Source organism: Thermobia domestica, chromosome 2, assembly GCF_964235325.1.
Source record: "Thermobia domestica chromosome 2, izTheDome1.hap1.1, whole genome shotgun sequence".
Lineage (NCBI taxonomy): Eukaryota > Metazoa > Arthropoda > Insecta > Zygentoma > Lepismatidae > Thermobia > Thermobia domestica.
Genome location: NC_137455.1, coordinates 108,424,897 through 108,439,120, shown reverse-complemented (window position 1 = coordinate 108,439,120; position 14,224 = coordinate 108,424,897). Strand labels below are relative to the sequence as shown.

At 39.1% G+C, this 14,224-nt stretch overlaps 1 protein-coding gene across 4 annotated transcripts in view; it reads right to left on the bottom strand.

The window, feature by feature from the left end:
- The window catches only part of LOC145674573 (2',5'-phosphodiesterase 12), a 49,610-nt gene that overhangs the window by 20,494 nt on the left and 14,892 nt on the right, over window positions 1-14,224 (bottom strand). For all 4 annotated transcript variants that reach the window (XM_081744776.1, XM_081744770.1, XM_081744763.1 and 1 more), the window contains exon 5: window positions 9,906-10,038. In XM_081744776.1, the coding sequence (XP_081600902.1) occupies window positions 9,906-10,038 (133 nt within the window). The remainder of the gene's footprint in view (window positions 1-9,905; window positions 10,039-14,224) is intronic.

The following is a 14,224-nucleotide window of genomic DNA, read 5'->3' as shown; positions in this document are numbered from 1 at the left end:
CTACCACATCCTTTATTATTCTAAAAAACTAACTTTAGTACGGATGCTATTTTCAACAAATCCACTCGTAGATTTGTTGAAGAAACAAAAGAAATCTTGTCGTATTCAACATTTCTCGTTATAACTAACAAAAGTCAGATACTGAGAATTAAGACAATGTTTAGAATTTACTACACAGAATACACACAACTTCCCTTCCTAGTAGCTGCAATAGTTAACAATTGAAGTACTTCGAAAGGCTCTAATGACATCATTGAAGATACAAGTAGATGTTATTTATAACGTGAAGTGAAAACGATACAGTAAATACATAAAAAACAACAAATTAGTACAATAAAATGAATTTTCTATACTATCACCACAAAAGGATATAGGAAAACACATTTCAAATGAAGATAATAAAGAAGAAACATAACAGTAACTATGCCAGTCATCTCATTTACGTCTATTCTATTCCTATACTGTATAAGCCTTCCATTTTCTAGTTTCTGACTCTTTCCTGAAGAATTCGTGACTCAAGTTAAAAGTATGAGAAGTCATGAAAATATTAAAGAAAGAGAAAAAAATGAAAGTTTTCAGTTTTACGTCTCCACGCGAATGCCCTGTAGGCTAAAAGAGACGGATGGTTAATGAAAGGGAATAATTATTAAAGGACTTGATGGAATGAGAATTTGGGAGAGAAAGGGAGAACATCGAGAAAGCCCACGAACACGATGATGTACAACAAAAACTAATATGGTCTGAAATCGAAGCAGTGATATCTTAGATGAGATGAGCATACTACCATTGAGCGACCGTATTCTCACGAAAGAAAAATATGGACTTAACAAAAAGCAGTGTGGGAACACTTAGCAGTGATGTGATTTACTCTGAAACAGTAAGTTGGCAAACACAGGTTTGAAACTCATACTTTTTTTCTTTTTTTCGGGAGCATTCGATATAACCAACCTTGGTCTTGTAAAACCAGTGGTGCAGTATATACATTAATTAATTAACTAATTAATTTTAAAAAACCTTTGAATTTCCTTTTCGGCTCAAAAAATAAAATTGCTGAATTTGTGGCTTTGGATGTCTTAACCGCTTTAATGCAGGTATTTTATTCCATTAGTTACTTTTCAGGCTTTTAAATTATTTATTTATTTTTAACAGTCTACAGAAATGTTTAAATTCTGGTAGAAAATTCTCTATTGACCTATAAGTCATACTTGAACTAGAAGAATTAAACAAAATTTCTTTATCAATAGTAAGCTAATTTCATGATCTAGTTTTCTCCTTCATTCCATTTTTCTCTGAAAAGCCAATAGAGAGACGTTATATATCACTCGAGTTTAACAGAACTTATCCCGTCTGGATCAAACTTGGCAGTGCGGTAGAACTTCACCCACTTTACAAGCTTGTGAAATAATATGATTTGTAGACATTTGGGTTCTACATAAAATAAAAATCAAATGAAGGGCTATTTTTTACGAGTAACAATATACATTCGCGAAGTGTCCCCTCGGGATTCGTGTAAAATTGATTTCAATGTATTTGGTCTAGGAATTAATTCGTGCGGGTGGACAAGAGATGGCGCAACGAACGGAGCGTCCCACAGTTCCGTGTATCCACACATGTGTTGCAAACCCCTGTCATCGCGTATCGTTCGTAATATAGGGCAGTGGATTAAAGCGTCAACAACACCAGTTTGTAGTTAAGTGAACATGGCGCAATTTGTGCCTGATAAAGTGTTTTTGCGGGGTGTCCTGCTGCATTACTTTAACATGCAGAAAAGTGCGACTGAAAGTCATCGTATTTTGGTGGAAGTGTATGGTGACCATGCTCTAGCTGAGCGAACGTGTCAGAAGTGGTTTGCACGGTTTAGAAGTGGTGATTTCGGCTTGGCAGACCAAGAGCGAGCTGGACAGCCCAAAAAATTTCAAGACGAAGAATTGACAGCATTGCTCGAGCAGGATTCGTGTCAAACGCAGGAACAACTTGCAGCAGCATTAGGCGTTGATCAAACAACAGTCTCCAAACGCTTGAAAGCCATGGGAATGATTCAAAAGATGTCACATTGGGTTCCACATGAATTGAAAGACAGAGACGTTGAAAGACGAAAAACCATTTGCGAATTGCTGCTTCAACGACAGAGCAGAAAGGGGTTTCTGCGTCGAATTATTACGGGTGATGAGAAGTGGATCCATTACGAGAACCCTAAACGAAAAAAAGACCTGGCTGAAACCAGGTGAACCAGGTCCATCACAACCAAAACGAGATATTCACTGTGCAAAGGTTATGCTGTGCATATGGTGGGATATGAAAGGTGTGGTGTACTATGAGCTGCTGCAACCGGGTGAAACTATGAATAGAGAACGTTATCGACGACAATTAATGCGTTTGAAGCAAGCTCTGGCCAGAACACGACCAGAATGGGAGAACAGACATGATAAACTTATTGTTCAACATGATAACGCTCGCCCACATGTCGCAAAACCGGTCAAAACCTATTTAGAAAATGTCGGATGGGAAGTTTTACCCCACCCGCCGTGTTCACCAAACGTTGCTCCTTCGGACTACTACTTGTTCGATTGCATGAACAACGATTTGATTGGACAGCGGTTTACTTCTTCAGAAGATATCGAAACATGGGTCTCTGACTGGATCGCTTCCAAGGATGAGGACTTCTTTCGCCACGGAATCCGTACATTGCCTGACAGATGGGCGAAAGTGGTGGCTAGCGATGGACAATATTTTTCTTAAGGTATTTATGTATTTTGTGTTTGTACTACAGCTTCAATGTGTGCGTACCAACCGCACGAATTAATTCCTAGACCAAATTTATTGTATTAATTTTAGGGCCCATACCGGTAATTTGCATATTTATGGGCCTTCATATATCCATATCCATATATAACGCTCGGACACAAAATTGCTTTTAGTTTCTTTATATGTAACTGTACATGAATGTGGGCATATACAAAACAAATTGAATTAAGTACTGCTTCTCTGACACATGCAGGATTCCCACGCACTTGGCAAAAAAAAAAATTCCAGGATTTTCCAGGGGTGTTCCAGGATACTCAGGCTAATCTTCCAGGGATATTACATAAAAATTCCAAGGTATTTCTGACAAAATATACCTATTCTGAAGTTATAATATGCAGTTCAGCAGAATATCATTACTTTACTGTTAATCTTTAGACCAACACATCGCTATGCAGATTAACTGAGTTTCAACATCATCTCCTTTTCACTTAGCTCCTTCACCACACTTTTCACTTCCTCTTCTTTTTGTTTTGCAGATCTTCTCATGCTGTTTGATTTTGCAATGAAAGTCAAACTGCCTCATTGTTCCGCTTTTTCGGCGTATTTGTCAGCAGATTTCTGTAGTTCATCTATGTCATCTTGTAACAGTTTCTTTTTGTTCTTCAGCTCTTGAACAGCATCAGCAACTTCTTTTCTTCTATGAATAACTGGTACTTACTACGGGCACTTGATACAGAAGCTAAGAGTTCCTTCGAAATATCTACTTTTGTTACACCACCAACATAACTGACGTAGTCACATATTATTCTTTGCGCTTGAAATGACTTCTGCTGAAGATTTTCGATTTCAATTTCCTTATTAACAGAAAATCCTCTTTTAACTGTGGCTTGCTCATGTGATAAAAGAAGAACTGGCTTCACCACCTGCAACCACACCTTATTGTATTTTCCTGACGAACCAACTTCTCTCTACAGGAAAGCATCAACACTTTCTTTGCCTGAAATATGATCGAATTCCTTATATACACCGTTGTTTGGAAGGACAACAGCATCAAGAAAATCTCTGTACTCCTTCAGCATATCATCGCAAGAAGACATTCCATCCTCAATTCTATTTAAGTCTGTCAATGTCTTTAATAAGCTCATCATCATTTTCTGACATCTCGGTTTATCTGTTGCCATTAATTTGGGATTCAGACATTGTATGGCACGTGCTAGTGGGTATTTGATAGGTGACTTTTCCAATATCTTTTTTGCAATGCAGATAAGAAAAGACCTGCATTCAATCTTGAATTCTAGCACACGTTTTTTACTGATGGCCTTGCTAGTCAGTAACTGATCAAGCTCATGCTGAGCTGCAAATCCAACATCAATGTTTTTTGGATGAGTGTAATTTGCAGAATCTTGTATGTCTAATTTCAGTAGCTGTGGAATATTACCAATGCTTTCAACCTTATTATTCAGAATAAATCATCTTATTATATTTCGCACTAAATTATAAAGATCATCACAGAGGAAAGGAATCATTGGCTTGTCCACCTGGTCCACTGTCAAGAAATTGCCGACGTCCTTTGTGACTGATATGAAAAAATGGAGCTTTGCTGTTGTCAGTGGATCCTGAAAATTTTCAGTAACATCTACTTACCCTGTTGTTAATATCCCAAATGCGAACGTGGATATCATCTGTTTCATAGCTGTCGTTGAGTTCAAAGTTTCATCAAAAAGCAGAACGTAACTTGGCTGCGCAGACACGTAATCTTGAGGGAGATTTTTGAAATATGGCGCCAAACCAAACACACTTAAATATGAACACTTAGTTTCATCACATGAAAACTGTTTGGCCACATCACTGTCGGGGAACATACAGGTAAAAAGACTCGAAATGTTCTGACAAGAATTGTACGAGTAATGCGATGTCACCTGAATGGTTGGTGATGCACTGGTGGATGGCAAATCGTCTTTAATGCACTGGTGGATGGCAAATCGTCTTTACTAACTTCTTTCCGTTCATTACCTACAGTAGTTTTCTGCTGAAAAAAATTCTGCAGTGTGCCGTTTCGGCTGTTTGTCAAAGCCAAATGTTTCTTTCCCGCTGCATGACTTCGAATGGCAGCCTCACCCATGTTGCAAACATCGAACACTTTTGAGCAAAGCACACATTTTGCACTGTATTTGTCCGGACACACAGTCAGCCACTCTTTATATTCTTTTATCTTCAGCCAAGTTTCACTGAACGTGGATTTACCTTTAGGCATTTTTTTTTTCTAATCGTTAACTAAAATAACAAGAAAAGTGTCGTTATTATTCAACCACATGAACAAAGTACAATCTATCAAACGAAGATTGCCAATGAACTAACTGGACGTTTCTCTTTCCTTCCTTCCTTCGTAATGGATATTGCTCTGAAGGCAGTAGCACGCCTTTGAGCAGTTTACACGAGCGGTTAAAAACCGTAAACGCATAGTATACACAATGTTCAGTGTAATGCACTCTCGCTTTTATACAATGTCATTGCAGATTAAGATGTGACGTTGCTTAATTGTTACTTCGACTACACAAAAAGGTCAAAAACATAATACGAGAAGCAGAACAGTGATGTTTTTAAATCAATACACTAAGCACAGGAATCTCTAATGAACACATCTCTCCACAGAGCGGAAATGTATTACACCGAACATGGTGTTGCGTTTCCGTTTACTCAGCCGCCTTAGAATGCGGCACTAAGAGGGAAATATCCTAGGTCTCGCAATTTTTATTTCTCAGGACTGCTTTCGTTCGCATTCTATTGCATGTAATTGCAACTAGTTAAGAAATTGAAAAACTTTCACTTTTCCAGGATTTTTCCAGGACTGCAAAGAAATTCAAGGATATTCCAGGGTAATTTCAATTTCCAGGGTTTTCCAGGATTTTCCAGGGGCGTGGGAACCCTGCACATGTTACTCACCCCGATCGCCATCTTGGATCCGCCATATTAGATTCAACTTTCAGTTTTTCAAATGGGAATAGGTACAAGTCATACATCAAATTCATGTACAATTTTCTCGGAAATTCATTCGTGTAGAGAGTTTTATCGCAGTTTGTACCGTTTACAAGGTATTACATGTCAAATTTCAGGCACTTTACGAATATTGAACCAGGGCGCTTTAACTTATGTGGTGGAACTGGGGAAGTACAATGTTTCTGCCGCTTGTTGGTGCTAGTGCTGTTTGGTGAAAGAGAAACTGAGGAGATGCCAGAAAATGCATTGCTTAGCGCAAGAAAAACACGTAAATATTTTTGCCATATGCACACACAGATGAAAAAAAAAAAAAAAAAAGCAAATAGTAACCATAAAAATTCATTTACTCTTTTCAAAATAACAAACTGGAGCTCAGTATGTAGAAAAAGAAATTTTAAATTTAAATATAAAAAGGCAAATGTTTTAAGAAATTCTACTTACCCTAGCTGGAGGAAAGTTTTGTCAATTTTCTCGCCGATTTTGCAACTGATGCAGATCTTCTTTCCCTTGACATTTCTTTCGCGCGAAAAATGAAACGACACTTAATGTAGTGGAATACTAACTTTGGTAAATACATGAACAGGTGATCCTCTGAACAACATAAATTTCGGAACACTGGTATTTCGTACATTTCCACACAATCAGAAAATACATCACCCCAAAGTGCATCTTCTTTTTGTAGTTTCTGTTCCAACAGCTTGTCCACGTTGTCTTACTACATCATAAAATGCTATAGAGGAATATTTGAAGTAACTATAATCGTTGCCCCCAAAGTCTTTTAACCGAGTAAGAATATGAACGGCATTTGTATCACTTGGAGATTCAGAGTCACTTTGCAAAGATGCCAAGCAATTTTTACACGAAACAAGTTGTTTACTTGCACTGTGAAGCAAGTAGCCACACAAATAATAAATTACATTATTCCCCCTTACGGTTGTGCTCTGATCACTAGCGGATAAATTAAAAGGGTCTAATTCCGGTTCAATGTCAGTTAATGTAATTGATTTCTTTATGTGGTCTTGAATGCCTTCCTTTATTTCCTTGCTTTTGTTTATCTCCATTTGAGCCATAGATCTTATCTGATGCGTAAAGGATGTTAACTTTCCATTAACGGAATCTTCACAGTTTGCTTTTGAAGAAAGTGCTCCTTTCACGGGTATGTATATGGACTGAAGCAGGTGAAGGTGGAAGAAATCACTTGATGTCGGATGATCATCACTACTCAAACCACGTATAAGACCAAAATGTCTTTCGGCAGGATCTTGGTTAAATTTAGCTGTTAAAACATATTTGTAGCCTGAGGACCAAAGCAATTCACACAATTCAATAGTACTTTTAACTGTTACTCGAAGAGATTCTAAAGTTTGTTTGGATGCAAAGGTGTTGTCTGAACGCTGAAGAATTTCGAAGAAATGTATCAATACATTGTGAAGTTCGTCTCCTTTCCAAAGTCCTTCTATTGGGCGTTTGGAATTCAATGCGTCAAAAACTTGATTTATGTCTTGCGTGAATAACTCTGTATCTTCGCTGCTTTCGAAGCCGGGCACTCCAAGTTCTCGGTAAAATTTCATACCTGTTGCAACTGTTCTACTGAAAAGCTGTGTGGCTAATTTTACACTCGTCTTCTGAAATGCCTTACGGTTTATGTGAGAAGAAGTTAATTTCGGAACTACTCTCTTACTAGTGTGTGATTTGGTCTCGGAATCATATAGTTTTCAGTAGTAATCAAACCGCACAGAACGACCATTGTAAATTACACTTCCAAATTTTTGAAAATTATTCCTAATACATTTGATGATATGACAAATGTTTCCCACTGCAAAAATTTGTCTATTGGCATCGCAGGGATTAGAAATGAAATTCCTTATATTGCCTAAATTTCCTGATATTCCTAAATTTTCCAAGCCTTTTTGTTTGGTTGACTACCATCGCATGTGAAAGCCACTACCCTGACGTTATTATTTACTAATTGGATAATCACTTGTAAGATGATTTTTGCAAGTGTATAACCATCAGTGGCATTCTTGCTAAAGTAAATTGCAATGGGTTGCACCCACGATTTCATAAGAGGAGCGAGAAAAAATACTAAAGCATGGTCGCCTAAAACATTCTTATCTTCTTCTTTCGTGAATTCACACATGTTCACAAAACCATCGAAACTACACTTGCTGGAATTGTATCTAATATCCTCACGTAATTTTACTTCATCAAAAATCAGCACACAATTACGACCATTTTCATCACTATCTTCCATGTCCTTAGCTATAGCTGAGAGAGCATGAGGATTTATGCCATAATTACACTTGAGACCGCGCAATAATTTACGTAGTAAAGAAACGGAAGGCAACGGTAACAATTGATGATTCGCACAATGTTCATACCCTTTCCTTGATTTTATTAAAAAAAGCAAACTTTCCAAAATGAATTCTGATTCATAGCGCGTTCCACATTTCTTTGATTCATTCTTCTTTGTCATGGTATGAACGACTAGTTTTTGTTTGTCCGGTAGTCTTTCCGTTTTGTACTGTCTTATAATAGTTCGTAATTTTTCAATTTCTTTGATGTGATCACGTCGCTTCTTCTGGTTTCGAGTAAGCATGTGTTTTAATCGTTTCACTTCTCTACGAAGACGCATTACTTCATTTGCAAGGTTATTTGAATTACTTGCACTTGAGTTATCTTCAGCACTATAAACTACTGGTGTCACACTACCTGGTTTTGGGTTCGAAATTACTTCCGATTTCTTTTTCTTCCGGGGAGAAGGGGGCGCCGACGTTTAGAGGGGATTTTTCGTTTACGCGGGTTGAAACTTAAATAGCTTGGAATCCCGGGAAAATTATGCGGCACAGCATTTGGGGTTAGTTTCCATTTGTCACGCTTTATTTCCACTAGTTTCCCTTCTACTGTAAAAGAATCTACTTTCACTAACATGTCATCACTGAAATGTATATCACAGACACGATCATTCAGGGTTAACGCACGGTCACTTCTAGGAATTTTTCTGTTCCACTCGTCTAAATAATCTTTTGGAGGTCTAAAAGAATGCCTACCACCGCCTTTAGTATGTCCTGACTTACAACCTGGCATGATAAAAAAAAAGACTTATTTCAAATGATTTTAAAACTCACACAAGAACCTCACCAGCACTAAAATTACACGTAGATATATATGTTGTTTTCCCTCTGTTTTCACCAAACGAACGGCGCGCCGCATGGTGTTGGAATTTGGAACTATTTGAGTCTAACTACGGGGTCTTATGGAAGGTGCACCACTTGTAGTTTAAAGTGCCCTGATTGAACCAAATAGAAAGTTGTGTAGGGCCCCGTGTGTTTATGTGATGTTTTACGTGATTTATCATTGACGAAATATTCTCTGAACGTACATACATAAGACACACAGACATCAATAAGGAAATGATAGGTCTTTACATAAACCTGGTCGTATCTGGATTTATATGAAATACGCATTATGACCGAAATACAAAACTTCCTTGTTAGTATAACATGGAAGTAATAAGAATCACTCACACAAATACAGTTTGTTTATACCTACAGTATTTTTCCAGTTAGAAACTGTTTAGATTTGTCAATACCAAAAACGTAACTGATATTAGATTTAACATGCAATACATGTCCAGTTACATCTAAAGAAACTAAAAGTAATTTTGTGCCCGAGCGTTATAGTTGTGTCACCGGTATGGGCCGTGAAAATTAGTACAACACACAGTGGGCTGCGGAGAACTTCGGATTTGAATCAATTTTACACGAATCCGGAAGGGACACGTCGCGAATGTACCTTGTAATAGTTTTCATAGTCACGCTATTTTAAGTACGTCTGAACATCGATCCAAGTTTCTAAACGCATCAGAGGACGGACAAATATGTTTATGAAGCGCGTCTGCAGACACTCTCCACGTTTAGCATCGCTTTCGGTTCGAGTTTAAAGATGAGTTTTCCATTAAAGGAGTTAATTTTTCAAGAGATCTTAAACCATGTTGAGGATATTACGTTGTCCTGACCTTTTCACGAATAACCATATTATGTTATATAGACATCTTTAGCAACACTACTCGAGCCAAGGAACCTTAGTACCTACCAAACCAACTCTTATTGAATTTTCTTTCCAATGGAGCCTTAGCTTACTGGTAGAAGGTCAATTCTTACTTGTACTGATGTGGTTCTTTCCTGCAACCTCTTCATTAAAGGTTCATTTCCTTCTATTTTAGACCAAATGGAAGTGAAGAGAGGATTTGTGGTCAATGCTTCAGCCAGAATAATGTTCGATGATTCCACTAACCTGTATTCGGAAAACAGATTTGTTAAAATACTTTAAAATTAATTAACACTCGCTTATAATCTGCTCTGAGAATTCTAAACTGATTATTTACTTTTTTTTAAAACACATGTATTCAAGTTAGTTCCTGCAATGTTAGAGATCGTTAGGGCTGTGAGAGCGTACAGTGATCTCTAACATTCCACCAACTTATTTCCGATTTGTTTTTTGAGTATGCACCCCGGACAAAAAATTAGTCACCCCTGTGCGAGAGCAAGGCAGCGTCGGCAAACAGGTACAGATGGCGTATTTGTCGAATTACATGGCCAAACGTGCCTACACTGCCTCGAGACGATCAGAGGGCATTACTGTGGAGTGAGACAGAACCGCTCGAAGCAGTGTGTGTGCGGCAAGATGGGGAAGAGCGCGGACGTGACGGAGTGGCAAAAAGGGGCAATCGTGTTTGAGCGTACCCATGGCCACACAGTGATGGAAGTTGCCCGATTTGTTGGTGTTTTGCGGGGACTGTTCAACGTGTCTACAAGCAGTGGTGTAACACACGTGGCTATGAAACTCGACGTCAGAACTGTGGATGGAAAAAGATCCTCATAGATCCGGCCCGAAGACGTGTTGCCAGGCTTGTGAATGCAGGCCCAGTTCAACCTGTCAGCGAGAGAACATTGTGACGGGAACTGCATGCAATGAACATAGAGTCGGGTACCTCGCAAAAGACCACTGCTTACACATGCACATAAAGTTGCTCGTCTGCAGTGAGCCAATAATCAAACATGGACAGTAGCAGACTGGCGCCGTGTCATATGGCCTGACGAATCACGATTTTGCCTGTATTCGAATGACGCCCGGCGTCGTGTCCACCGACGGCCACATGAAGCATTTCACCCGCAGTGTGTGGAAGGTCAGGTGCAGGCCGGGGGTGGGTCTGTCATGTTCTGGGGTTGTTTTTCGTACTATGGGGTGGGCCCACTCACAGAAGTGTCCACGAACATGAACCAGCACGTTTATTTGAACATCCTGGACCAGCAGGTGTTGCCCTTCAGTTACTTTCTTCGCGATGACTTTGCTATAGACGCCTCCATTTTTCAAGACGACAACAACAGGATTCACAGAGCTGGACCCATATGTGATTGGTTTGAGGAACACTCAGGTACCCTACCACACCTCGAATGGCCCGCAAAACCGCCGGACTTCAATCCAATTGAGCATCTGTGGAGCCAGTTGGAACAGCGGGTGAAACGTCGACATCAGCATCCCCGACGTTTGGTGGAATTGCGTGATCTTATCCTCCGTGAGTGGGTTCAACTGGGTGTGACAGCCTTGCAGACCCTTGTGGACACTCTTCCCGACCGCATCCAGGGCAGGAGCGGCGCTACACGGTATTAACGGGTAAGTACCAAGGGGGTGACTAATTTTTTGTCCGGGGTGCTTATATATATATATATATATATAATAAAATTGAAAATGACTATGTTTGTGACTCCTAATCTCTTGAACCGCCCGACCAATCTCGATCAAATATTAAATACTGATAAGGTTCGGGCCTGGGAGTGTTTTTATCTATTCATTTTGATGGCGTAGCTTGGGGTGGGGATCATAAAAAAATAAATAAAACTTAATAACTCTTGAATCAAACAACCAAACTCGATCAAATTTTCAACATAGATGAGGTTCGGTCCTGGGATGGATTTTATCATTTCACTTTGACGGAGCAACGTAGGGGAGGGGGAGATATATAAAAATTAATATAAATAAAAATAAAAGTGACTATGTTCGTGAGTTAATAACTCTTGAACCACCCAACCAATCTCAATCAAATTTTCAACATAGATGAGGTTCGAACCTGGAAAGTTTCTTATAATTTCACCTTGACGGAAGATCTTGACTAACGGAGCATATTACTACTCTTTTCGGGGGAGGAGAGGAGGTGAAATATATGAAAATGAATAAAACTTAGTAACTCTTGAACCATCCGAACGATCTCGATCAAACTTTCAACATAGATAAGGTTCGGGCCTGGGATGTTTTCTTCATTTCACTTTTACGGTACAACGTAGGGGAGGGGGAGGAGGGAGATATATGTAAAACAATGAAAATAAAAATGACTGTCTTTGTGACTTCATCATGCTTAAACCACCCGACTGATCTTAATCAAATTTTCAACATAGATGAGGTTCGAACTTGGGGTGGTTTATATCATATTATTTTGACGGTAGAACTTACGGGAGGGGAGAAATATAAAAATAAATAAAACTTAATAACTCTTGAACCACCCGACCGGTCTAGATCAAATTTTCAACACAGATGAGAAAATGAAATGAAATCTTTGAGTTTTACGTCCCACGGTTATGCCGGTTAGGCTAAAGGAGACGGTGATTATGAGAAATGAATGAAATGGGGGAATGAAAAAAGTGGAAGGAAACGGGAGAACCCCGAGAAAACCCACGCACACGGTGTTTGTCCACCACAAAGTTCACTTGGCGGGAGCAGGGTTTGAACCCGGAACCCCAAGCACTAGAGGTGAACGCTCTACCACTGAGCCACTGCGGTCCCCAACACAGATGAGAATACGTGGCGAGAAGTGGAATATCGTCTCGACGTGTGCAGGACCACAAATGGATCCTACGTTGAAGTTTACCAACATTAAATAAAATTTGAAGGAATTATCTTTCATGATATGTACTCATTGATGTGTTTTCATTCATTTCCCAATTAAATTTATACTTAAAACTAGGGAGTTCTTTTTCAAATACCCTGTATATATATATATATATATATATATATATATATATATATATATATATATAGCGAGAGAGAGAGAGAGAGAGAGAGAGAGAGAGAGAGTTATCAAATTAATGGAAACACTTGGAGGTAGAATGGGAGGCGTATGCTGAACCGAGTAGACGGTGTGATGCAAAATGGAAGAACTTTCAGGAGTTTCACAGAAACCAAATTAAGGGTGCGCCGTTGTTGGTGCAAATATATGTAAGGTGGCCAGTGTGTTAGATGTGTCGAGAGGAACAGTGGCTAAGATGGTGAAAACCTATAGAACACATGGCAAAACATCCTCAGTGTTGATATTCCTACTAAACACTTCAATCGGCGAAGAGTAATAAGAAGCCTCAGTATGAGGAATCATAGAACATTAAAGAAGTCAATCATCAGTGACCGTGTACCTGTAATACCGTATTGCGACAATGACAAGTTTAACGTGACTTACACAGCCTGAATACATCCGCAATTTCCAAACTGCTCAACAACGCTAACAACGTATTGGTGCGAAGAAAATGGTAGTTGAGAATATGTAAAGTGGGCTCCAATGACTGGAAATGCGTAATATCGCCGACAAGTCCTCTTTCAACTTATTTCAAACACTATGGTGTGCTCATGTATGCCAGACGTGGAAAGAAGCTTATATTTCGAACTGTCTCCTCTCTAGCGTGAAACATGGTGACGGCTCCGTTATGTTGTGGGTTCTTTGATTACGCTAAAGGACACATTACAGCCAATGATTATAAGCGCAGATGACCACGTGCATTTTATGGTCCAGATGTTTCCAGTCAATGACGCAATTTTCGAAGATGATAATGAGTGAATTCACACTGCTAGAGTTACTAACCTATGGTTTTATGAACATCAGGTGAACTAAACCTTCCTCCCCAGGATCGACCAACTCACATATCTCAAGATTATTGAAGACCTGTGTTCAATTTTGGTGCTTAGACTCCGAAACATATATCCTCTCTTCTATTCTCGCTATCGGAACAGAGTGCTGAACTGCATAAGGAATGGTACCATACTCCTCTGAAAACTATTCATGATTTCTATGCCTCCATTCCAAACGAAGCACGACTGTTCTGCAGACTAATGGCGGATCCACGCCGGTTTAATCAGGTAAGTTACTTTTTCTTTGTGCTTCCCTTATTTAAAAAAAAAAAAAAAAAAAAAAAAAACTATATTAGGTATGAAAATATTTCGTCACATTTCCTTGTGGTGCAACTGCACGCGCTTCCGCAGTATCTTTTGTTTCAAGAGGAGAAAAAAAGAAAAAGAAAGATAACGCTTCAAGAGTGTTTCCTTTTGTGGCCTACTGATACTGCTCGCTAAAATTAAGCGGATGCCAATGAAAGCAGGTCAAACATAGGAAATCCAAACAGCGTTATACGACCTTTATACTTTGAAAGCAAGACGCTAG